The 26,682-nt window shown below is 43.3% G+C and overlaps 1 protein-coding gene across 9 annotated transcripts in view; it reads left to right on the forward strand.

Annotated features, from left to right (window-relative positions):
* The window catches only part of LOC124045676 (IQ motif and SEC7 domain-containing protein 1-like), a 285,391-nt gene that overhangs the window by 219,187 nt on the left and 39,522 nt on the right, over positions 1-26,682 (forward strand). The window contains exon 1 of one of the 9 annotated variants that reach the window (XM_046365179.1): positions 6,124-6,472. The exons of 5 other annotated variants lie outside the window; for them this stretch is intronic. In XM_046365179.1, the coding sequence (XP_046221135.1) occupies positions 6,408-6,472 (65 nt within the window). In that variant the 5' untranslated portion in view covers positions 6,124-6,407. Of the gene's footprint in view, positions 1-6,123; positions 6,473-25,999; positions 26,150-26,682 lie in introns of those variants that run through there. 3 more of the 9 variants (XM_046365176.1, XM_046365182.1, XM_046365178.1) reach the window with 3 other exon arrangements.

Consider the following 26,682-nt stretch of genomic DNA (forward strand, 5'->3'; position numbering starts at 1 on the left):
AATTATTTGCCTTTTTAATTGATGCAATCAAACTGCTATTTTGCTGCAGCGAGAAACAGGAGGAGGAGAAGCAGCCCGTCTATTTGGCTTACTGTCACATACAATATATTGTCCCTATTCTTTGGAACCGTACAACATGACTGCCACGCTTCCCTATTCTAAATGTAGAGTTCAGGCATTACTAATGGATGTAGAGACACGTTTTTAAGACAGGCCCTTCAGACATCACTAGCTGGTGTCTGATGATCCTTGATGGTTCCCTGAAGATCCAGAGGTAACACATCTGTTCTGGCATCGCTGCCAGCCAGGATGGGATTTGATGAGAAACGCTGCATATCCTTTCATTACTGTCAGTCCAACCTATTTATACATCTGCTTCCAGCTCCCGATTAGACACAGGAATCCTTTATTCCCCAGAAAAATCTGTTTGTTTCTTACTTTGAACGAGTTCCTAACAATTCACTCCAAATATCCCGGGCCCCTACTTCTGTTAAAACACTGCCGTATCAAACAATGACATCACCAAGCTAATTGCTTCCAGACCGGGCAGATAAAATGATAAAAATCTGACTTTCTGGTGCAGTGCTCACTGGCTTTGGCTCGGCCTCCCAAGAACGCAGATATGAGAAATGGTGCAAGACATAATGTAGACAGAGTAGTGCAGCACAACTCTTTTGTATACAATACAATCTCTGTGAGTGGGTCTCCAGGAAACTAGCTATCGCTTCAATGGAAAAACACTGGAGGTCTCAGGAATCTGCAGCACTGTAGCTAGGTGCCGTTTTCCATTTTCATTTATATTTTCTAACATTTTCTGAATGCAAGGCATTCATAACTCAGTATTATTCGTGAAGTGCTAGACTGAAATATGGAAATGGTCTGTGAAGCTACTAACCTTTCAGACAAAATATGCCATAAAGTGGTGATGTCCCAGATCCGCTATTCTTGCCAAGGCCAGGAGAGGGTGATGGACTGGGAGCTGTAATTCAGTCAGGCCATGTGCAGTGAGCTGGGGAGAGAGGGGTTTTTATGAGCACAGACAGGGCCCCCTGTTGGAATTCCCAACCATGACATCATTCCCATGGAGAGAGCTGTGCAGACGCTTGGAGAGGGGCAGAGGGGATGTAGAAGGTTTTCCGACATATACACACAGAGCAAGAGAGAGATGGAGCAGGAGGTAGGTAGACAGAGGGTTTGTTCAGTGTTTAAAGTCAATACATATTTGTTCACATTCCTTGTACTCAGTTTTAACAGTGCTTGGATGTGTTCAGCAGTTTATTCAGTGAGATAGTTGACATTGCTGTGGGGAAGAACACACTTGTATCATCAGCAAAAAAATATTTGAAAAGGTAGTTTTGATGCAGATCATTAATATAAACTAGAAATAATAGAGGTTATAGGTATCGATCCTTGTCAAACACCATGATCTCGGGGGGGGGGGGGGGGGTACTCCTTTTGAAATTGCATTTTGCATTCTTCATTTTCAGATAGTGCTGTCATTCTTTGAACTATGTGATGTAGAGTCCGTCACTGGCTGCAGGCAGCATTTGGTTCTTTAACGCACGCACACATTCATCATGTCATGTTTTGTCTTATATTGTCTTGTCATTTTGCTTTTCCCTCTGTTCGTTTTCCCCCTGCTGGTCTTTTTAGGTTCGTTCCCCTTTTTCTCTCTCCCTTCCTCTCTCTCTTCTCTCTATCGTTCCGTTCCTGCTCCCAGCTGTTCCTATTCCCCTAATCAATCATTTAGTCTTCCCACACCTGTTTCCTATCTTTTCCCCTGATTAGAGTCCCTATTTCTCCCCTTGTTTTCCGTTTCTGTCCTGTCGGATCCTTGTATACTGTTCACCGTGCTGTGTCTTTGTATCGCCCTGTCGTGTCGTGTTTCCCTCAGATGCTGCGTGGTGAGCAGGTGTCTGAGTCTGCTACGGTCAAGTGCCTTCCCGAGGCAACCTGCAGTTCATTATCGAGTCTCCAGTCAGTTCTCGTGATTACGAGTAAAATTGTTTCTTATGCTTTATTTACCGCTCCGATTTGTCTAGGAGTATTGCTATTTCCTTAAACTGGATTAAAGACTCTGTTTTCGCCAAGTCGCTTTTGGGTCCTCATTCACCTGCATAACACATCACTCCTCCCTGCTCAGTTATAAGTTAACAATGTGGGTCGACACACAAATTAACTTCTGTCTTAGTACATACATTTCACACTTGTCAGTGGTCATTTGTAGCAGAAGTAAGATGCATTATACTTATCTATGTTGTGGATGAGCGCGTTTTGTTTGTTTGTTTGTTCTGTTCGTCTCTATCTCTGTAGCTTCCGGGTATGCTGGATAAGGACCCGACCAAAGGGAATCGGGCTGACATTTACATTTACATTTAAGTCATTTAGCAGACGCTCTTATCCAGAGCGACTTACAAATTGGTGCATTCACCTTATGACATCCAGTGGAACAGTCACTTTACAATAGTGCATCTAAATCTTAAAGAAGGATTACATATCCTATCCTAGGTATTCCTTAAAGAGGTGGGGTTTCAGGTGTCTCCGGAAAGTGGTGATTGACTCCGCTGTCCTGGCGTCGTGAGGGAGTTTGTTCCACCATTGGGGGGACAGAGCAGCGAACAGTTTTGACTGGGCTGAGCGGGAACTGTACTTCCTCAGTGGTAGGGAGGCGAGCAGGCCAGAGGTGGATGAACACAGTGCCCTTGTTTGGGTGTAGGGCCTGATCAGAGCCTGGAGGTACTGAGGTGCCGTTCCCCTCACAGCTCCGTAGGCAAGCACCATGGTCTTGTAGCGGATGCGAGCTTCAACTGGAAGCCAGTGGAGAGAGAGGAGGAGCGGGGTGACGTGAGAGAACTTGGGAAGGTTGAACACCAGACGGGCTGCGGCGTTCTGGATGAGTTGTAGGGGTTTAATGGCACAGGCAGGGAGCCCAGCCAACAGCGAGTTGCAGTAATCCAGACGGGAGATGACAAGTGCCTGGATTAGGACCTGCGCCGCTTCCTGTGTGAGGCAGGGTCGTACTCTGCGGATGTTGTAGAGCATGAACCTACAGGAACGGGCCACCGCCTTGATGTTAGTTGAGAACGACAGGGTGTTGTCCAGGATCACGCCAAGGTTCTTAGCGCTCTGGGAGGAGGACACAATGGAGTTGTCAACCGTGATGGCGAGATCATGGAACGGGCAGTCCTTCCCCGGGAGGAAGAGCAGCTCCGTCTTGCCGAGGTTCAGCTTGAGGTGGTGATCCGTCATCCACACTGATATGTCTGCCAGACATGCAGAGATGCGATTCGCCACCTGGTCATCAGAAGGGGGAAAGGAGAAGATTAATTGTGTGTCGTCTGCATAGCAATGATAGGAGAGACCATGTGAGGTTATGACAGAGCCAACTGACTTTGTAGTGCCTGTCCCAAATGGCTCATTCATGTAAATGGACATATTAAAAGACACCGTCAGTAGTGATGTCATTTTGTAAATGTTATGTGGTGATATTGTTTAAAAAAACATGTTGCAATGTATATACTTTAGTATGTTTAGTTAAATGGAAAATGTAGGTTTGACTAGGTAATTGCTTAATTAATTTGTGTTAATTGTTCTGAGGGGAGGGGCCAGCCCTACAAAAGGAACCTCTCTTTCAGTTCATGGAGAGTCATTTTGGATTGAGCTGTGGATGGGGTAGCATTGTTGTTGGGTTTTATAATAAGGTATATGTTTGATGGCAGAACTGTTGTTTTTGTTCCAGAATCACTATGTAAATAAACACCCTGAAGCACAGAAGAACTTTTGTGTCTCCATCTTTTTATTTTGATAGAGTTCAGGTTTTCCAGTATAGCCTTCTGGCCTGCTCTACGTGATAGAGGTAAGGTTTTCCAGTATAGCCTTCTGGCCTGCTCTACGTGATAGAGGTAAGGTTTTCCAGTATAGCCTTCTGGCCTGCTCTACGTGATAGAGGTAAGGTTTTCCAGTATAGCCTTCTGGCCTGCTCTACGTGATAGAGGTAAGGTTTTCCAGTATAGCCTTCTGGCCTGCTCTACGTGATAGAGGTCAGGTTTTCCAGTATAGCCTTCTGGCCTGCTCTACGTGATAGAGGTCAGGTTTTCCAGTATAGCCTTCTGGCCTGCTCTACGTGACAAACTGCTTATCAATGTTTTCAATTGAGGTCCTACATAAATGGTTCCAATAATGTTGAACTTGAGCCACACTGAGCCAGTCCTGATCTTATACAGATATTACCAAAGGTTCCGCTTGCTTGAGGCCGTATGCTTGTCCTTGCATATTAAACTCACTCCCCAAAAGTGTTAATCAACCATATGAAATCAAGTGATATTCTCCAGACCCGTAATCATTTCTCACAAATCTAAGTGGCTCTCATAATGTAGCTTTCCATCTCACCACTGGACCACCAGACCGTAATGAAATCCTCCCCTCATATCAATTCAAATCTCCCTTCCAAACGAATGTCAGCATGGATTGTGTTTATTTATTTAGTATCTCTTGTGATGAACGTATTGACTGCCGCTGCAGCCCGAGGGGCTTTGAAAATATTCTGGACTCATTTCAAAATACCGGCGAACGCTTAGATGCTCTCGCCTTGGGTTTACCAACGCGTCTGAATTACAACATAATGAGCCTGTAAAATAGATTGAGAGCCGTTTAAGAAGTTGTGTGTTTTTGATACCGTTTTTCTTCTTGGTGTGGGCATTTTGTTTACTGTCAGGTCGTAACTAAACAGGGCTTCTAAACAATGGAAAGACTGCGTCACAGGTCATTCCTGTCAATTGAGTTGGGTGTCTGCTGCTGTACAATGTGTTGTCAGCTGTGGGGCTTCAGCAGCACTACAGGTCTGGGTCTCTGCTCCGTCTGAAATTGCTCCTTAGTCAGTCTGCCCTCTTCCTCCTGCAGCAGCACAGCCATCTGCTGTCTCTATAACCATTATGTTCCCCACCCGCCACTCAGCTAGGCTCACAGACACACATGGTTAAAAAAAAAATCACATTTTTTTCCTTGTGAGCTTCCTTCTATTTCTCTTTCTCTGTGTCTCTCTGACTCCCTCCCTCTTTCTGTTTCTCTCTCAATCTTCCGTTTGAAGTCCCAGATAAAAAGGGGCCAAAGGAAGCAATAATTCTCTCCCCGGGGAAGCCCAGGGTCCAGGCTTGTAATTAGAGGAAATCACCACCTTCCTCCTGAGACGAGCATGTCAGTGATTGGTGTCCCCAGTAAACCCGACTCATCTGGGAACCATTTTCCCCATATTTCTGGTGCCTGTTGTCATTATCCCCTCAAAATACCCCTGACTGGGGGGCAGTTTGGCATTGTTCCCCCCATACCCCAATCCCCTCTCTTACTGGGTTAATTGTTCTCGGGCCCTGTTCTGTCAACCTTAAGGAGCCTAGAGAGCACAGCACCATCTCAGGCAAGGGTATCTACTGGAGCTCATGCCTGACTGTCACACTCAGTCCATTATGGTGCAATGGGAGACATTCTATGTGCTGCTTCATTATCTTCCTTCCATGACAGAGCTTGAAAGAGCTGAATACAGACACTACAGAGAACATCTTGAAATGGGAAAGTGAAAAGAATAGGTGAGGAGGAATAGAGAAACTAAGAGGCTGTACCGATACAGAAAGGCAGGGGGACTGTACAGTAACTCTTATATCCTTTGGGATTGCATTAGAGATATGGAGGGAGGGATAGGAGGAGCCTCTAAATTTCTCTCTTCCTATTTTTCCTCATTGTTTATATGCAAACATTCAGTGCTGGACCCTGAAAGACTATATTAATAGAGGTGCTTCTACCTCTCTCTCTCATTCCCCCCCTCTCACTCTCTCTCTGTGTGCCCTTCGTGGCTCGGTTCCTCTCCCTCCATCCCTTCCTCTCATGTTTTTTCCCCTCCCTCAGATAGCATGACTTTATTTTATCTTTGTTGGTCGGTCATTTGTATTCCCCCCTCAGCGTTCTACTAGAGGAATTCCATCCCCTTTCCTCTCCCTAGCTACAGAACACACACCCCCTTCCCTGCTCCCGCCTCCATCCATACTGCTAACAGTCCAGCGTCTCCACCCACCAGCCCCCACTTCCACCTCACACACACTCCTGCCAGCCTGAAGAGTTGAGGACAGACAGAGAGAGGGGGGGGAAGGAAAGAGTGAGTGAAAGATTCCTCCATTCGTCTGTCAGTGGCTATACTGAATGCCTCTGCCACCTAGCAATCACTGCTAGCCCGCCTGCCTGCCATACATCCATAGGGAACTGCCTTGAGAAGGCAAAGCAATGGGAGTGTACTGTATGCTGCTAATGCAGTGCTATACCTAGAGGGCTAGGTGATGGCACTGTGTCACATCTGAGAGGGATCCATAGGGAGAGATGGCTGGTAATGCTTGGAGCACCTCGTCTTGTGACTGCTAGCTAGCATGTGGTGTTTGCACTGTAACTCAGAGAAGACCCAGTCCTTACTGGAGCTGGAGCTGGATAGCTGGTAAGGCAGGGTGGTATAGAGTGAGTGAGTGAGTGAGTGAGTGAGTGAGTGAGTGAGTGAGTGAGTGAGTGAGTGAGTGAGTGAGTGAGTGAGTGAGTGAGTGAGTGAGTGAGTGAGTGAGTGAGTGAGTGAGTGAGTGAGTGAGTGAGGAGTGAGTGAGTGAGTGAGGGAGGGAGGGAGGGAGGGAGGGAGGGAGGGAGGGAGGGAGGGAGGGAGGGAGGGAGGGAGGGAGGGAGGGAGGGAGGGAGGGAGGGAGGGCGTGCGTGCGTGCGTGCGTGCATATATTTTTCTCCTGATCTGTTTGTCATCAGGTAAGGTTACACAAGGCTAGTATATGGCAAGTGATCAGGCACAATGTTTCTTAAACAGAAATGTGTTTTTGTGTGTGTGTCTGTGTGCTTTTGTTTGTGCAACACAATCTCTGTATGCATGCTTTGATATGTGTCTCACGTTCTCAACATAGTGCTTTTCTAGTGACGTGCATAGCATATCCACATTACATGAGCCAGGGTAGATGACAATAGTTATCTTGCAGTTGTGATATTAGGTTCACGATAATGAATTCTGTGCTCCAACTTAATCGAATTGCATAGGTGTGGGTGTGCCATTTCGATATCACCTCTTCTTTTATCAAAATAGGCAATTTTCACTTGGCCTCTTTGCATAACTGAATAGATTGTTTGCAGCTTTACAGAATGTGATACATCAATACTTGCTACAGTATAGTGTCAGTCTAACTGGCATGTACAGGACCTTCAGAAAGTATTCATACAAATGTTATTACAGCCTGCATTTAAAATGGATTAAATGTATGTTTTTTTCTCACCCATCTACACACAATACCCCATAATGACAAAGTGAAGGCAAGTTTTTAGAAATGTTTGAAAATGTATTGAAATACAGAAATATCTCATTCAAGTATTCACACCCCTGAGTCAATACTTTGTAGAAGCACATTTGGCAGCGATTACAGGTGTGAGTCTTTCTGGGTAAGTCTCTTAAGAGTTTTCCACACCTGGTTGTGCAACATTTGCCCATTTTAGAATTCAGAATTCTTCAAGCTCTGTCAAATGGGTTGTTGATCATTGCTAGACAACTATTTTCAGGTCTTGACATAGATTTTCAAGTAGTTTCAAGTCAAATCTGTAACTAGACCACTCAGGAACATTCACTGTCTTCTTGGTAAGCAACTTCAGTGTAGATTTGGCCTTGTGTTTTATGTTATTGTCCTGCTGAAAGGTGAATTCATCTCCCAGTGTCTGGTGGGAAGTAGACTGAATCAGATTTTCCTCTAGGATTTTGCCTGTGCTTAGCTTTTTTTTTTATCCTGAAAAATTCCCCAGTCCTAAACGATTACAAGCATACCCATAACCATTATGCATGAAAATATGGAGAGTGGTACTCAGTAATGTGTTTTATTGGATTTGCCCCAAACCTGTATTCAGGACCAAAAGCTAATTGCTTTGCCACACTTTCTGCATTATTACTTTAGTGCCTTGTTGCATACAGGATACATGTTTTGGAGTATTTTATTCTTTACAGGCTTCCTTCTTTTCACTCTGTCAATTTGGTTAGTATTGTGGAGTAACTACAATGTTGTTGATCCATTTTCAATTTTCTCCTACCATAGCCATCTAACTGTTTTAATGTCACCATTGGCCTCATGAAATTCCGGAGCAGTTTCCTTCCTCTTCGGCAACTGAATTAGGAAGGACGCCTGTATCTTTGTAGTGACTGGGTGTATTGGTACACCATCCAAAGTGTAATAATAACTTCACCATGCTCAAAGGGATATTCATCTACAAATAGGTGACCTTCTTTGAGAGGCATTGGAAAACTTCCCTGGTCTTTGTGGTTGAATCTGTGTTTGAAATTCACTGCTTGACTGAGTGACCTTACAGATAATTGTATGTGTGGGGTACAGAAGTGAGGTATTCATTCAAAAATCATGTAAAACACAATTATTGCACACAGAGTGAGTCCATGCAACTTATTAAGCACATTTTTACTCCTTAACTTAAGGCTTGCCATAACAAAGGGGTTGAATAGTTATTGACTTGAGACATTTCCTCTTTTCCTTTTTAATTAATTAGTAAACATGTCAAAAACATATATGCACTTTGACATTATAGGGTATTGTGTGTAGACCAGTGGCAAAACATCTCCATTTAATCCATTTTAAATTCAGGCTGTAACACAATGTGTGTGCTGTATTTCTGCCCATTGTCATGAGTTGAAGGGCATTCCTGTGGAGTCACTGGCTGTGACTGACTGATGGGGCTGTTCTCTTATGGCTGGATCGTCAAGGGCAGGTGTGTAGTGTGCTGCGGCGGCTAATTGAATTATTAATTACTGAGAGAATGACTGTCTGGTTGTTAGCATCGCTAGACACATGACAACTGGCAGGCTCAGGTTCAGACAGCAGGCGTCCAGCACCAGGTCTGACTGGGCCTGTACGTTGGTGGGGTGAGGACTGTACTGTAGCAGCCTATTTTGGTAGTGCTTTGTGGATGACGGCCATATTGAGTGAGTGGTCTGTTGATGATGCACCACCACCAAGCCATCTCTTTCAAAAGAGACCGTTCTTTACTGCATCCGTCCTGTGCTCATGAATACCTTTGAGGCTCTTAGTTTAATACAGAATTTATATTTTTTTAATAATACAATTTAAGTCAAATAAAAAATCAACCCCTATAAGAGTTTTTAATCAGTAAATCAATCATGATGCGGAATGACTCAAGCATAGAGAAGTAAAATAAGGAATCGAGGCAGTCAGACAGTGAGTCACGTGGGCCAGGCTTGCTATATAAAGCAGGCAGACAGGCATTGAGGCATTCAGTTACTGTTGGATTGAACTTTAGAATGAGTGAAACAAGTGACCTAAGCGACTTTGAGCGAGGTATGATCGTCGGTGCCAGGCGCGCTGGATCCAGTATCTCAGAAACGGGTTCACTGATAATGGTGCGACAAATAGAAAACCAGTCAGCAGCAGTCCTGTGTGCGAAAACAGCTCGTTGATTAGAGGTCGAAGGAGAATGGCAAGAATTGTGCAAGCTAACAGGCGGGCCACAAACAGGTAAATAACTGGTGTGCAGAATGGCATCTCGGAACGTACAACTCGTCGGTTCTTGTCACGGATGGGCTGTTGCAGCAGATGCCAACACTGGGTTCCACTCCTATCAGCTATATACATGAAGAAGCAGCTCCAGTGGGCACGCGATCACCAACCCTGGACAATGGAGGAGTGGAAAAACATTGCCTGGTCCAACGAATCCCTGTTCCTGTTGTGTCATGTTAATGGCAGAGTTAGGATTTGGCGTAAGCGGCATGAGTCCATGGCCCCATCCTGCATTGTGTCAGTGGTACAGACTGCTGGCGGTGGTGTACAACTGCGTGATGCAACAGAATTGTGGTGCGTCTCAATGGTGCTGCAGGCAGATGAGGAGAAAGTTTGCACCAGAGACTGCGTGGTCACTGGAATTAAGGAAAAAAGCTCACCTGACACCATTCAGTTGAATCAATGAACCTAGAGCTGTGGCATTAGAGCCCATAACCCCCACCCGTCACCCTAACCCTCACACCACAAACAGTGTCCCCTCTCCAGTAGAGTAGACCACCAGCACATGTTCTCCAAACACAACAAAAACAGATGTTTTCTCTCTCCACTGCCAGCCAGTGACTCATAAATACAAAAGCAAACACTGGGACTGGGACTGGTGTTCTGTCTAGACAGTCATTCCTCATTCATTAGACGGTGTGCCAACGCTCCTGCTAGCTCGGCCACTGAAACTAAAGTAGGAGACAGTTAAAATTAAGAAGTCAGAATTAAAGTAGTAAAAATCACGACTATGATGAGGCCGATGTCAACTACATAACGTCTACTGGAAACTCTCCTAACGATCCCGTCAGTTAACTTGGCCGGCTCAGCTAGACAGTTTCCAGCTGTACTACACTGTAAATTCCAATCTGCTTCTGTATACTAGCTCTCATTATTGAACCTGAAAGGGGAAATGTATCTCAATTAGGCTTGTGGTATCTTTCAATGCTTTTTGTAATCTATCACAAGACATCTAATGGCCCTTTTGGGTACTTTAGGTGATCACAGGTGTCTAATTATTTCCTACCCTCTGTGTGGCCTTATCACATGTAAAATATATGGAATAGTGAAATGTGTTTCCGTCTGTAATAAAGCCCTTTTGTGGGGAAAAACTCATTCTGATTGGCTGGGCCTGGGCCTGACTGCCAAGTGGGTTGGCCTATGCCCTCCCATGTCTGCAGCCCTGCCCAGTCATGTGAAATCTATAGATTAGGGCCTAAGGAATATATTTCAATTGACTGATTTCCTTTTATGTACTGTACCTCAGTAAAATCTTTGAAATTGTTGCATGTTGCATTTATATTTTTGTTCAGCGTATAGATATGAATAAAAAATGTAAAAGTTCAAGTATAAATTACAGAAGTTAATTTCGGATTGATTGACATAGATTTTCTGTTAATTACCAAAATTACTGGAGATTCCGGTAGCTTTGGTAAACTACCAGTACATTTGCGACCCTAATTTGAATGTTGTTTATAGCCATGTTGCTGTGTGGTCTGTTGAGCTTTGACCTCCGAAACGTTTTTACACATCTGCGTCTTTGTGGACCACAGAAAGTGTTTGTATTTATGAGCTCTCTGAGTCACTGGCTGGCAGTGGAGAGAGAAAACATCTGTTTTTGTTGTGTTTGGAGAACATGTGCTGGTGGTCTACTCTACTGGAGAGGGGACACTGTTTGTGGTGTGAGGGTTAGGGTGACGGGTGGGGGTTATGGGCTCTAATGCCACAGCATGACTTATGGTGTCTGGTGAGCTTTTTTCCTGAATTCAAGTGAAGTACAAAAGGCTAAACGAGGAAAGGAAGGACATTCTGTCATACACCAAGCTCAACATAGTCTTGACAAAGATGAGCAAAAAATACTATAAAATCAATAAAACCAATACTGAGCTATATTGTTTAAAACAAATGGAATTATATTATTTTATGATAATACAATTGCACAGAGAAAGACATTTTATTTACAAAGTAATTAAAGTAAATCTCAAGATAACGTTCAAAATTCTTGCCCCCGCTGTTTTGGATTCTCTATCACCCTCCCGTTGCGAGGGTAACGACACTGAACCTTTTGTCTAAAATGTTTTATGAGATTGGAGAGCACATTAGGAGGATCTTAGACCATTCCTCCATACAGAATCTTTCCAGATCCACTCTTATGATCTGCCCTCCTCAATTCAACCCACAGGTTTTCAATGCGGTTTACTTTTCAGAGAGAGAGATTTTGTGGTCAATTAACCATTTCTTAGTGGATTTTGATTAGTGCTTGGGGTTATTGTCGTGCTGGAAGATCTACTTGTGGCCTAGTGACAGCCTCCTGGCAGAGGCAAACAGGTTTTTGGCTAAAATGTCCTGGTACTTGGGGAAGTTCACGATGCCGTTGACATGGGCCCCAGGGCCAGTGAAAGAAAAATAGCCCCATAACATCAAAGATCTACTACCATATTTTACCATACTGTAGGTATGAGGTACTTTTCTGAATATGCTTCTGTTTTTCAATGCCAAACCCACCACTGATGTGCTTGGCAAAATAGCATTATTTTCATGTCATTTGAACACATTGGATTTGAGTCTGGATTTGACTCCCTCCCCAGCGCTTTAGAATGCATACGCATTCGGACACAATCGGATCGTCTGATTGGTACCAGAAACCGAGGGGTTGGGCCAGAGCCAGAGTACCTGTGGGGAAAGCGATGTTTTGAGAATTCGTCATTGGCTTTGATACTCTGATTAGTTAGAGATGATCCAATCGCTGTTGACTTTGTTTTGTACAACTCCCAAACATCACCACAAAGGACTTGATGATGGACTTCAATGATTGCAGATTCAGACTGAAGTATGTAGTGATGACAGCGATCGATAGAGCAGTGGAAGAATTCAGTAGGTCGTCAGGAAACTGGACCTCCTTCAGCCTGCACGTCATTAGCAGTCCACTATTCCCAGAACCCCAGTGGATGTGACTCCTCTTTTCCGGGAAGGCGTGAATTTTGCTCCCTCTGGACTGTGTGATGGAATAAGCTGAGGCCTTTGCGTGTTTATCAGTATATGCAGAGAAAAAGGGAGGAAGGAGAGAGAGTGGGACAACCCACCACTGGCTCCCCAGCTGAAAATCACTACCAGCTGAACTGACACCCTCCTCCAGTCCTTCCAGATCCAGACCAGGAGGAAAGCTAGGGATCGTAGACCACCATTCCTGCTTTTAGTTTGCTAATATAATAAAAGACAAGTCTTGATTTAAAGTAATGTGGAAGGCAATATGAATCTCACATTTGGGAGATGTTTCTATATCACTTGATTAATTGCCTTTCCACTGGTTTAAGCTTTCTTTTATGGTGGTTTGTTAATCCCCATCTTATCTGACCACTGGTGTAAAAAGTACCCAATTGTGATACTTGAGTAAAAGTATAGATACCTTAATAGAACGTTAGTCAAGTAAAAGTGAAAGTCACCCAGTAAAAAGTCTAAAAGTCTTTGGTTCTAAATAGGTTTAAGAATCAAAAGTAAATGTAATTGCTCAAATATACTTTAGTATCAAAAGTAAATGTAATTGCTCAAATATACTTTAGTATCAAAAGTAAATGTAATTGCTCAAATATACTTTAGTATCAAAAGTAAAAGTATACATCACTTCAAATTCCTTATATTAAGTAAAGCAGACAGCGCCATTGAATTATATATACATATTTTACAGATAACAAGGGGCACACTCCAACACTGACATAATTTACAAGTGGCAGAGGCAGTAGGGATGACCAGGGATGTTCTCTTGAAGTAAATGAATTGGACAATTTTCCTGCTAAACATTCAACACGTAACGAATACTTTTGGGTGTCAGGAAAATGCATGGAGTAAAAAGTGCAGTATTTTCTTTAGGAATGTAGTGAAGTAAAAGTTGCCAAAAATATGATTTGTAAAGTACAAATACCCCAAAAAACTACCTAAGTAGTACTTATTTTTAGTAAAGTATTTTTACTAAAGTACTTCCACCACTGTATCGTGATGGCTGATAAGGAGACAGTGGATTTTTTGTCCTAACTCAAATAACCAAGTGTAGTCTGTAGCTGTGTTGTTATTAAAACCTCTCTCCTGGAGTTACAGTTGAAGTCGGAAGATTACATACATCTTAGCCAAATGTATTTCAACTCAGTTTTTCATAATTTAATCCTAGTAGAAATTCCCTGTCTTGGGTCAGTTAAGATCACCACTTTATTTTAAGAATGTGAAATGTCAGAATAATAGTAGAGAGAGTGATTTATTTCAGCTTTTATTTATTTCATCCAATTCCCAGTGGGTCAGAAGTTAATATACACTCAATTAGTATGTGGTAGCATTGCCTTTAAATTCTTTAACTTGTGTCAAATGTTTCCGGTAGCCTTCCACAAGTTTCCCACAATAAGTTGGGTGAATTTTGGCCCATTCCTCCTGACAGAGCTGGTGTAGCTGAGTCAGGTTTGTAGGCCTCCTTGCTTCCACACACTTTTTCAGTTCTGCCCACAAATATTCTATAGGATTGAGGTCAGGGCTTTGTGATGGCCACTCCAATACCTTGACTTTGTTGTCCTTAAGCCATTTTGCCACAACTTTGGAAGTATGCCTCGTGGTCATTGTACATTTGGAAGACCCATTTGCGACCAAGCTTTACCTTCCTGACTGATATCTTGAGATGTTGCTTCAATATATCCACATAATTTTCCATCCTCCCGATGCCATCTATTTTGTGAAGTGCACCAGTCCCTCCTGTAGAAAATCACCCCCATAACATGATGCTGCCACCCCCGTGCTTTACGGTTGGGATGGTGTTCTTCGGCTTGCAAGCCTCCCCCTTTTTCCTCCAAACATAACGATGGTAATTATGGCCGAACAGTTCTATTTTTGTTTCATCAGACGATCTTTGTCTCCATGTACAGTTGCAAACCGTAGTCTGGCTTCATTGGAGGACCAAAAAAAGCCGATACCGATTAAATCGGCCAATTTGTAAAAATGTATTACAACAATACTGAATTAACACTTATTTAAACTTAAATATAATACATCAATAAAATCTATTTAGCCTCAAATAAACATGAGTCTTCAATATTCCCAGGTAATACGTTTCAGGTTGTAGTTATTATAGGAATTATAGGACTATTTCCCTCTATACAATGTATTTCATATACCTTTGACTATTGGATATTCTTATAGGCACTTTAGTATTGCCAGTGTAACAGTATAGCTTCCATCCCTCTCCTCATTCCTACCTGGTCTCGAACCAAGAACACATCGACAACAGCCACCCTTGAAGCAGCGTTACCCATCACTCCACAAAAGCCGTGGCACTTGCAGAGCAAGGGGAACAACGACTCCAAGTCTCAGAGCGAGTGACGTTTGAAACGCTATTAGCGCGCACCCCGCTAACTAGCTAGCCATTTCACATCGGTTACACCAGCCTAATCTTGGGAGTTGATAGGCTTGAAGTCATAAACAGCGCAATGGGGCGGCAGGGTAGCCTAGTGGTTAGAGCGTTGGACTAGTAACCGAAAGGTTGCAAGTTCGAATCCCCGAGCTGACAAGGTACAAATCTGTCGTTCTGCCCCTGAACAGGCAGTTAACCCACTGTTCCTAGGCCGTCATTGAAAATAAGAATTTGTTCTTAACTTGCCTAGTAAAATAAAGGTTACAAAAAATGTAAAAGAGCTGCTGGCAAAACGCACGAAAGTGCTGTTTGAATGAATGCTTATGAGCCTGCTGAAGCCTACCATCGCTCAGTCAGACTGCTCTATCAAATCATAGACTTAATTATAACATAACACACAGAAATACGAGCCGTAGGTCATTAATATGGTCGAATCCGTAAACTATCATCTCGAAAACAAAACGTTTATTCTTTCAGTGAAATACGGAACCGTTCCGTATTTTATCTAACGGATGGCATCCATAAGTGTAAATATTCCTGTTACATTGCACAACCTTCAATGTTATGTCATAATTACGTAAAATTCTGTCAAATTAGCTCGCAAAGAGCCAGGCGGCCCAAACTGTTGCATATACCCTGACTCTACGTGCAATGAACGCAAGAGAAGTGACACAATTTCACCTGGTTAATATTGCCTGCTAACCTGGATTTCTTTTAGCTAAATATGCAGGTTTAAAAATATATACTTCTGTGTATTGATTTTAAGAAAGGCATTGATGTTTATGGTTAGGTACACGTTGGAGCAACGACAGTCCTTTTCGCGAATGCGCACCGACCGCATCGATTATATGCAACGCAGGACACGCTAGATAAACTAGTAATATCATCAACCATGTGTAGTTATAACTAGTGATTATGATTGATTGATTGTTTTTTATAAGATAAGTTTAAGGCTAGCTAGAAACTTACCTTGGCATAACAGGCAGGCTCCTCGTGAGGCAGGTGGTTAGAGTGTTGGACTAGTTAACCGTAAGGTTGCAAGATCTGTCATTCTGCCCCTGAACAAGGCAGTTAACCCACCTTTCCTAGGTTAACCCACCTTTCCTAGGCCGTCAATGAAAATAAGAATGAGTTCTTAACGGACTTGCCTAGTTAAATAAAGGTGTAAAAAATAAATAAATAAAAAATTGGCATCCAAAAATACAGATTTCCGATTGTTAAAAAAAAGCTTGAAATCGGCCCTAATTAATCGGCCATTCCGATTAATCGGTCGACCTCTAGTGTCTGCACTGACACTTTAAGCCCAGCGAAAATTGGCCCTTGGGGATAAATAGGCTACACCTTGAGTTGATCTGAATGTATTTGTGTTGAACTGGATGTATTGAATTGATTTGAATGCATTGAGTTGATCTGAATGTATTGAGTTGATCTGAATGTATTGAGTTGATCTGAATGTATTGAGTTGAACTGAATCAAATGTAGTTCTAATAAGTCATTGTTGTCATAGCAAGACAAAACCCTAACACATAAATCGTAGTTACACACCATCCACAGCTTTCTTACCCACCAATTCTTCAACAGGGGACTATATCAGAGTAGATCCCTGTGACAGGTTAAGTGGATAACATTAAGTCTAATTCTCTGTTCTGTTGGGCTGAGACACCGAGGGTCACATTATCCTGACAGTAAACAAACGTTAACCGCCTCCCTCTGGACATTAGATATACACACAGTGTACTGTATCTAGACAGTCTGGACCTGCAGACAGCTAGCTAGTGTTAAGATACACACAGAGGCCTATTTCCTGCATGCAGCACCAACACACCCAGAGTGAAATCACACTTGTTGCATAATCGCCGTGGGGACAAGTGTTCCCGACCATCTGTCATGGCAAACTGTGTGACGACGGACTTGTCCCTGAAGTGTGAGGCAGGTGCACCTAGTATCCTGCCACAGCACTACCGGAGCGACCGGCTATAACAATGCCTTTATTTTACTATGAATTTGACAGACCTGCGATTTTCATGGTTTCATCAATACAAATGATTTATTGTATTTGATATAGTCCATAATTTCATTTCAGGGGAATATTGGAATGGGTGGCTTCTCTGGCATAACAGACTATGATGAACTGAATAAACAAACAGCTTCATGAAGCCCTGAACCTTCGGTGCTACAGTGAATCTCTTTCTGTCTATTGTCGCATGCACTTCTCACAAAGACTGATCCTGTCAGAAATAAGCTTTGCTACAGAGATTTAGAATCTGGTTTTCTTAAGCTACTGTAAGAGTTTTCTGGGTTGTTCTTCACTGTATGACAGTAGTGGATATGGTTGCTTTACAGTGCATAAATCCCTCTCCTTTACTGCGCTGGCCCTTTCCATGGAATACTGAAGTCTCTCATACAGTCTTCTCCACCTCCATCCATCACACAACAGCACCCACTCTCCCTCGGACTCTAATTCTCCACCTCCAGCCATCACGCAACAGCACCCACTCTCCCTCAGATTCTAATTCTCCACCTCCATCCATCTCCCTCGGATTCTAATTCTCCACCTCCATCCATCTCCCTCGGATTCTATTCTCCACCTCCATCCATCTCCCTCGGATTCTAATTCTCCACCTCCATCCATCTCCCTCGGATTCTAATTCTCCACCTCCATCCATCTTCTAATTCTCCACCTCCATCCATCTTCCTCGGATTCTAATTCTCCACCTCCATCCATCTCCCTCGGATTCTAATTCTCCACCTCCATCCATCTTCTAATTCTCCACCTCCATCCATCTTCTAATTCTCCACCTCCATCCATCTCCCTCGGATTCTAATTCTCCACCTCCATCCATCTCCCTCGGATTCTAATTCTCCACCTCCATCCATCTCCCTCGGATTCTAATTCTCCACCTCCATCCATCTCCCTCGGATTCTAATTCTCCACCTCCATCCATCTCCCTCGGATTCTAATTCTCCACCCATCTCCCTCGGATTCTAATTCTCCATCCATCTCCCTCGGATTCTAATTCTCCACCTCCATCCATCTCCCTCGGATTCTAATTCTCCACCTCCATCCATCTCCCTCGGATTCTAATTCTCCACCTCCATCCATCTCCCTCGGATTCTAATTCTCCACCTCCATCCATCTCCCTCGGATTCTAATTCTCCACCTCCATCCATCTCCCTCGGATTCTAATTCTCCACCTCCATCCATCTCCCTCGGATTCTAATTCTCCACCTCCATCCATCTCCCTCGGATTCTAATCCTCCACCTCCCCATCTCCCTCGGATTCTAATTCTCCACCTCCATCCATCACCCAACAGCAACCACTCTCCCTCGGATTCTAATTCTCCCTCTTCAGCCACCAAAATGGTGTAAGTAAGGAGAGAAAGAGAAAGAGAGAGAGAGAGAGACTCAACGTGCCGTCCTGCTGTTCTTTTCCTTGAAGGTCACCCTCACTCCCCCCCTGTCAGGTCAGTTGTTCATGATGAGAGGAAGAGAACAGAAAAAAAAGAACGAAGAAAAAGACGTGTTTTAGAAAGCAGATGTTTCAGGCTGAAAAGAAGGAAGAGGAGGAGAGGAAAGCAGGGCCTCATATGACATACAGTTGAAGTCAGAAGTTAACATACACTTAGGTTGGAGTCATTAAAACTTGTTTTTCAACCACTCCACAAATGTATTGTTAACAAACTATAGTTTTGGCAAGTCGGTTAGGACATCTACTCAGTCATTTTTACAACAAATGTTTGCAGACAGATGATTTCACTTATAATTCACTGTATCACAATTCCAGTGGGTCAGAAGTTTACATACACTAAGTTGACTGGCTTGGAAAATTCCAGAAAATTATGTCATGGCTTTAGAAGCTTCTGATAGGCTAATTGACATCATTTGAGTCAATTGGAGGTGTACCTGTGGATGTATTTCAAGGCCTACCTTCAAAGCTCAGTGCCTCTTTGCTTGACATCATGGGAAAATCAAAAGAAATCAGCCAACACCGCAGAAAAATAATTGTAGACCTCCACAAGTCTGGTTCATTATTGAGAGCAATTTCCAAATGCCTGAAGGTACCACATTCATCTGTACAAACAATATACTGTAGTATGCAAGTATAAACACCATGGGACCACACAGCCGTCATACCGCTCAGGAAGGAGGCACGTTCTGTCTCCTAGAGATTAACGTTGTAACGGTCGACGTTGGTGGACTTAGACCAAGATGCAGCGTGGGGTAGGTTAATAATCATATTCTTTAATGAAAACAAGAAAGAGAGAACCAACGAAACGTACAGCCTTGTAGGGCTCAACAGCAACAATACAAGGACAAGATCCCACAACATAGTTGGGGAAAAAAGGCTACCTAAGTATGATTTCCAATCAGAGACAACGATAGACAGCTGCCTCTGATTGGGAACAACACTCGGCCAAACACAAAGAAATACAACACATAGAATGCCCACCCAAATCACACCCTGACCAAACCAAATAGAGACTTAAAAAGGCTCTCTAAGGTAAGGGCGTGACAAACATACTTTGGTGCGAAAAGTGAAAATCAATCCCAGAACAACAGCAAAGGACCTTATGAAGATGCTGGAGGAAACAGGTACAAAAGTATCTATGTCCACAGTAAAACGAGTCCTATATCGACATAACCTGAAAGGACACTCAGCAAGGAATAAGCCACTGCTCCAAAACCGCCATATAAAAGCCAGACTACGGTATGCAACTGCACAAGAGGACAAAGACTGTACTTTTGGGGGAATTGTCCTCTGGTCTGATGAAACTAAAATAGAACTGTTTGGCCATAATGACAATCGTTATGTTGGGAGGGAAAAGGGGGAGGCTTGCAAGCCGAAGAACACCATCCCAACCGTGAAGAACGGGGATGGCAGCATCATGTTATGGGGGTGCTTTTCTGCAGGAGGGACTGGTGCACTTCACAAATAGATGGCTTCATGAGGATGGAAAATTATGTGGATATATATATATTGAAGCAACATCTCAAGACATCAGTCAGGAAGTTAAAGCTTGGTCGCAAATGGGTCTTCCAAATGGACAATGACCCCAAGCATACTTCCAAAGTTGTGGCAAAATGGCTTAAGGACGACAAAGTCAAGGTATTGGAGTGGCCATCACAAAGCCCTGACCTCAATCCTATAGAACATTTGTGGGCAGAACTGAAAAAGTGTGTGCGAGCAAGGAGACCTTACAAACCTGACTCAGTTACACCAGCTCTGTCAGGAGGAATGGGCCAAAATTCACCCAACTTATTGTGGAAGGCTACCCTGAAACATTTGACCCAAGTTAAAGAATTTAAAGGCAATGCTGCCAAATACTAATTGAGTATGTACATTTCTGGAAATGTGGTGAAAGAAATAAAAGCTGAAATAAATAATTCTCTCTACTTTTATTCTGACGTTTCACATTCTTAAAATAAAGTGGTGATCCTAACTGACCTAAGACAGAGAATTTTTACTAGGATTAAATGTCAAGAATTGTGAAAAACTGAGTTTAAATGTATTTGGGCTAAGGTGTATGTAAACTTCCGACTTCATCTGTAACTGTCACTTTAAATCTCACTGCAAAACCCTAGTTTTCTGCAATACTTCACAAGAATAGCCGTTCTATATATATATATATATTTACAAATTTCTTTGCATACCTTTTTATATATACATATTTTTTTCCATAAACTCATCTTCAAAACACTCTCCTGCAACCCGCCTCACCAATTTATATATATTTTTAAAGAAAGTATTATTTACCTCAAATCTGTAATCCTACATAGAAGCTAACCAGAAGCTAACCAGAAGCTAGCCTGAAGCTAGCCTGAAGCTAGCCTGAAGCTAACCAGAAGCTAACCAGAAGCTAGTTAGCTTCTTTACTGGCTAATCGTTAGTATTCAGCTAACCACGGTTTGTGGTCATCAGCTATCCTTTAGCTCGAAAATCTATCGCCAGTTTTGTACGGCAAACATGAATTATTCCGGAGCTAGCCAGCTGAAGAGTTCCATCAACCACTCCTGGGCTACAATCACCTATCCGGACCCGTTTTACTGCCAACGTGGAGCCCCACCGGGTCTTCACAACTGGACGACCGACGTTATCTGCCCGAGGAAGTTATCCAGCTGGCTCCTCCGTCGCGACGTTACCTGAACACCCATCTGCGGTCTGCTAAACGTTAGCTGTCTTATCGGCTGCTATCTGAATAGACCTATCGGACAATTTTTTTCTTTTTTCTTGGGCCTCTATAACTATATCTATTTTTTATTTTTTTGCGAATTGGATTGATCCCCTCTACCACACGGAACCCCACTAATCCTACCGATGGAAACGCACGAGGTGGCTAAAAACAGACCTCCATCCTATGCTAATTTGCTACCGATAGACGGGCTAGCTGTCTGAATCGCCGTGACCCCAACCAACTTCACTACTCACTGGACACTTTTGATCACTTGACTAAGCATGCCTCTCCTTAATGTCAATATGCCTTGTCCATTGCTGTTCTGCTTAGTGTTTATTGGCTTATTTCACTGTAGAGCCTCTAGTCCTGCTCACTATACCTTATCCAACCTATTAGTTCCACCACCCACACATGCGATGACATCTCCTGGTTTCAATTATGTTTCTAGAGACATATATCTCTCTCATCATCACTCAATACCTAGGTTTACCTCCACTGTATTCACATACTACCATACCTTTGTCTGTACATTATACAATGAAGCTATTTTATCGCCCCCAGAAACCTCCTTTTACTCTCTGTTCCAGACGTTCTAGACGACCAATTCTCATTGCGTTTAGCCATACCCTTATCCTACTCCTCCTCTTTTCCTCTGGTGATGTAGAGGTGAATCCAGGCCCTGCAGTGCCTAGCTCCACTCCTATTCCCCAGTTGCTCTCTTTTGATGACTTCTGTAACCGTAATAGCCTTGGTTTCATGCATGTTAACATTAGAAGCCTCCTCCCTAAGTTTGTTTTATTTACTGCTTTAGCGCACTCTGCCAACCCGGATGTTCTACCAGTGTCTGAATCCTGGCTTAGGAAGACCACCAAAAATTCTGAAATTTTCATCCCAAACTACATCATTTTCAGACTAGATAGAACGGCCAAAGGGTGCGGTGTTGCAATCTACTGCAGGTCTGTACCCAAACAATTTGAACTTCTACTTCTACTAAAAAATCCACCTCTATAAAAACAAGTCTCTCACCGTTGCCGCCTGCTATAGACCACCCTCTGCCCCCAGCTGTGCTCTGGACACCATATGTGAACTGATTGCTCCCCATCTATCTTCAGAGCTCGTGCTGCTAGGCGACCTAAACTGGAACATGGTTAACACCCCAGCCATCCTACAATCTAAGCTTGATGCCCTCAATCTCACACAAATGATCAATGAACCTACCAGGTACCTCCCCAAAGCCGTAAACATGGGCACCCTCATGGATATCATCCTAACCAACTTGCCCTCTAAATACACCTCTGCTGTCTTCAACCAAGATCTCAGCGATCACTGCCTCATCGCCTGCATCCGTAATGGGTCAGCGGTCAAACGACCTCCACTCATCACTGTAAAACGCTCCCTGAAACACTTCAGCGAGCAGGCCTTTCTAATCGACCTGGCCGGGGTATCCTGGAAGGATATTGATCTCATCCCGTCAGTAGAGGATGCCTGGTTATTTTTTTTAAATGCCTTCCTAACCATCTTAAATAAGCATGCCCCATTCAAGAAATTTAGAACCAGGAACAGATATATCCCTTGGTTATCCCCAGACCTGACTGCCCTTAACCAACACAAAAACATCCTATGGCGTTCTGCATTAGCATCGAACAGCTCCCATGATATGCAGCTTTTCAGGGAGGCTAGAAACCATTATACACAGGCAGTTAGAAAAGCCAAGTCTAGCTTTTTCAAGCAGAAATTTGCTTCCTGCAACACTAACTCAAAAAAGTTCTGGGACACTGTAAAGTCCATGGAGAATAAGAACACCTCCTCCCAGCTGCCCACTGGACTGAAGATAGGAAACACTGTCACCACTGATAAATCCACTATAATTGAGAATTTCAATAAGCATTTTTCTAAGGCTGGCCATGCTTTCCACCTGGCTACCCCTACCCTGGTCAACAGCACTGCACGCCCACAGCAACTCGCCCAAGCCTTCCCCATTACTCCTTCTCCCAAATCCAGTCAGCTGATGTTCTGAAAGAGCTGCAAAATCTGGACCCCTACAAATCAGCCGGGCTAGACAATCTGGACCCTTTCTTTCTCAAATTCTCTGCCGAAATTGTTGCCACCCCTATTACTAGCCTGTTCAACCTCTCTTTCGTGTCGTCTGAGATTCCCAAAGATTGAAAAGCAGCTGTGGTCATCCCCCTCTTCAAAGGGGGGGACACTTTTGACCCAAACTGCTACAGACCTATATCTATCCTACCCTGCCTTACTAAGGTCTTTGAAAGCCAAGTCAATAAACAGATTACTGACCATTTCGAATATCACCATACCCTCTCTGCTATGTAATCTGGTTTCAGAGCTGGTCATGGGTGCACCTCAGCCACGCTCAAGGTCCTAAACAATATCTTAACCGCCATCGATAAGAAACATTACTGTGCAGCCGTATTCATTGATCTGGCCAAGGCTTTCGACTCTGTCAATCACCACATCCTCATCGGCAGTCTCGACAGCCTTGATTTTTCAAATGATTGCCTCGCCTGGTTCACCAACTACTTCTCTGATAGAGTTCAGTGTGTCAAATCGGAGGGTCTGCTGTCCGGACCTCTGGCTGTCTCTATGGGGGTGCGACAGGGTTCAATTCTTGGACCGAATCTCTTCTCTGTATACATCAATGATGTCGCTCTTGCTGCTGGTGAGTCTCTGATCCACCTCAACGCAGACGACACCATTCTGTATACTTCTGGCCCTTCTTTGGACACTGTGTTAACAATCCTCCAGGCAAGCTTCAATGCCATTCCGTGGCCTCCAATTACTCTTAAATACAAGTAAAACTAAAGTTATGCTCTTCAACCGATCGCTGCCTGCACCTGCCTACCTGTCCAACATCACTACTCTGGACGGCTCTGACTTAGAATACGTGGACAACTACAAATACCTAGGTGTCTGGTTAGACTGTAAACTCTCCTTCCAGACCCACATCAAACATCTCCAATCCAAAGTTAAATCTAGAATTGTCTTCCTATTTCGCAACAAAGCATCCTTCACTCATGCTGCCAAACATACCCTCGTAAAACTGACCATCCTACCAATCCTCGACTTCGGCGATGTCATTTACAAAATAGCCTCCAATACCCTACTCAACAAATTGGATGCAGTCTATCACAGTGCCATCCGTTTTGTCACCAAAGCCCCATATACTACCCACCACTGCGACCTGTACGCTCTCGCTCTCGCTTCATACTCGTCGCCAATCCCACTGGCTCCATGTCATCTACAAGACCCTGCTAGGTAAAGTCCCCCCTTATCTCAGCTCGCTGGTCACCATAGCATCACCCATCTGTAGCACACTCTCCAGCAAGTATATCTCTCTGGTCACCCCCAAAACCAATTCTTTATTTGGCCGCCTCTCCTTCCAGTTCTCTGCTGCCAATGACTGGAACGAACTACAAAAATCTCTGAAACTGGAAACGCTTATCTCCCTCACGAGCTTTAAGCACCAGCTGTCAGAGCAGCTCACAGATTACTGCACCTGTACATAGCCCACCTATAATTTAGCCCAAACAACTACCTCTTTCCCTACTGTATTTATTTTATTTATTTATTTATTTTGCTCCTTTGCACCCCATTATTTTTATTTCTACTTTGCACATTCTTCTACTGCAAATCTACCATTCCAGTGTTTTACTTGCTACATTGTATTTACTTTGCCACGATTACCTTTTTTTGCCTTTACCTCCCTTATCTCACCTCATTTGCTCACATCGTATATAGACTTGTTTCTACTGTATTATTGACTGTATGTTTGTTTAACTCCATGTGTAACTGTGTCGTTGTATGTGTCGAACTGCTTTGCTTTATCTTGGCCAGGTCGCAATTGTAAATGAGAACTTGTTCTCAACTTGCCTACCTGGTTAAATAAAGGTTTTAAAAAAAAATGTAAAAGCTGTGGTGCATATCTTAGTAGTGCTTAGTGCCCATTTAGAAGTCAGAAGGCCCCTACATTTTAATCAGGCAGTTGGAGGGCCTACTAAAACTTGACTGAGGGTCTTAACATGGTGTCAGTATGTGTTTGAGATGCAGACGGGTGTGTTGTGAGTGTTCTATACAGTCATCCCACTATAAGGCTGAAAATACCCTGTGGTCATGGTCAGGGGATTAACACAGGCTCTAGTCAGCTGTGACTGATATCTGTTTTTAGGTCAGATGATATAGGCAAACAACCTTGCTTGTTAATTTGGTACTTTGGGTGTGGTGTAAGATGGGTTAAATTCACTAATAGTCTTCATATCAAATTATATAAACACTAAGTAGTATCACAATTTCTGATTGTGCATGTAATGGAAATTGGAAACATCATTGTTAAACTATGAAATCGTAACTAAAAGCCTGATTGGCTGTAGTTTTTATTACAGCTTTAAGATTCATTTCTATGTTTGTAGTGTACAAACGATAACGAACTTCCCCTGGCCATAACTCTGTTGTTGGCAGCCTTCTTTCTGTATGATGGGGAAGTTGTTTAATGTAGCTAAGAATCCAGGGTTTGTCCGGTGTAAACTACAGATGAGGTCACTATTCAAACCCAAATAAAGGGAAAGTGTAAAAGGGAAAGTTCCCATGGAAAGAGTTAATGACAGGAGTTATATATGGGGAAGCCACCCCCACTCACAAACACCCCTTCCATGTTGACTCATTGAATGGAGACTTTTCGAATGATTAACATTTTTATATACAGTATTTACCTTGTCACTGTAAGCTCAAACTGGACTTTAGAATATTTACTGAGGCTCCTATACGCCAAACATGATGTAACTGTCATTGCACACTGGTTGACCTTTGAACTGCATGGTGCAGACTTACTGTGGAGGGAGCTGCTCTGAGTGTATTCATATATACAGTCATTAGTGTGAACTCTGGACTGCTGTTGGCAGTCAGACATGGTGGACAAGGTATGGAGGAAGAGTTGGCAGTTCATAGAGCACAGGAGGTCTCTGCGTGTGAAGCAGCAGTCTTCTCCAAATGTTCAACGTAAGAGTGAGTGAGTACTCTCTCCTGTTTAACTTCCTGCCGGGTTGAAGGGTTGCTTTCAAAGGTTGGATTGAAGGGTTTGTATGTTGATTGCACTACTTGGTTCTTACTGTGTCATGACGCCAACAAATGTGCTGAGTGTTGAACTTTTCATGGAGATTGGCTTGGTGACGTGTTACTCTCTCTGAATACTAGATAATGAATGGGGCTGTTACAGTCATATTTCAAATAGTAATCATGGCCGACCCACTTACATGCACTTTTAATCAGCGCACGGTGTTGAGAAGTTGATGTAGGCTGTGTCTAGAAATGGTAGTGTCAGCAGTTTTGAGAAATGACCCGTGTGAGTCGTGGTCTGGCTGAATGCTGCTCCACCACCATCTATGCACTATTGGCTCTGTAATTATGTTTTTAAACACACAGAAACATGGACTTCAGCCCACACTGTTTTATTTGGCTGTTTTCATTTAGACATCAACATCTTAGTTGGAATTCATGCTGTGAGGACTTGATTCACAGACATTTCCTGAACTTATTCCTCAG

The sequence above is a fragment of the Oncorhynchus gorbuscha genome, linkage group LG10, assembly GCF_021184085.1.
Source record: "Oncorhynchus gorbuscha isolate QuinsamMale2020 ecotype Even-year linkage group LG10, OgorEven_v1.0, whole genome shotgun sequence".
In the NCBI taxonomy this organism is placed as follows: Eukaryota; Metazoa; Chordata; class Actinopteri; order Salmoniformes; family Salmonidae; genus Oncorhynchus; species Oncorhynchus gorbuscha.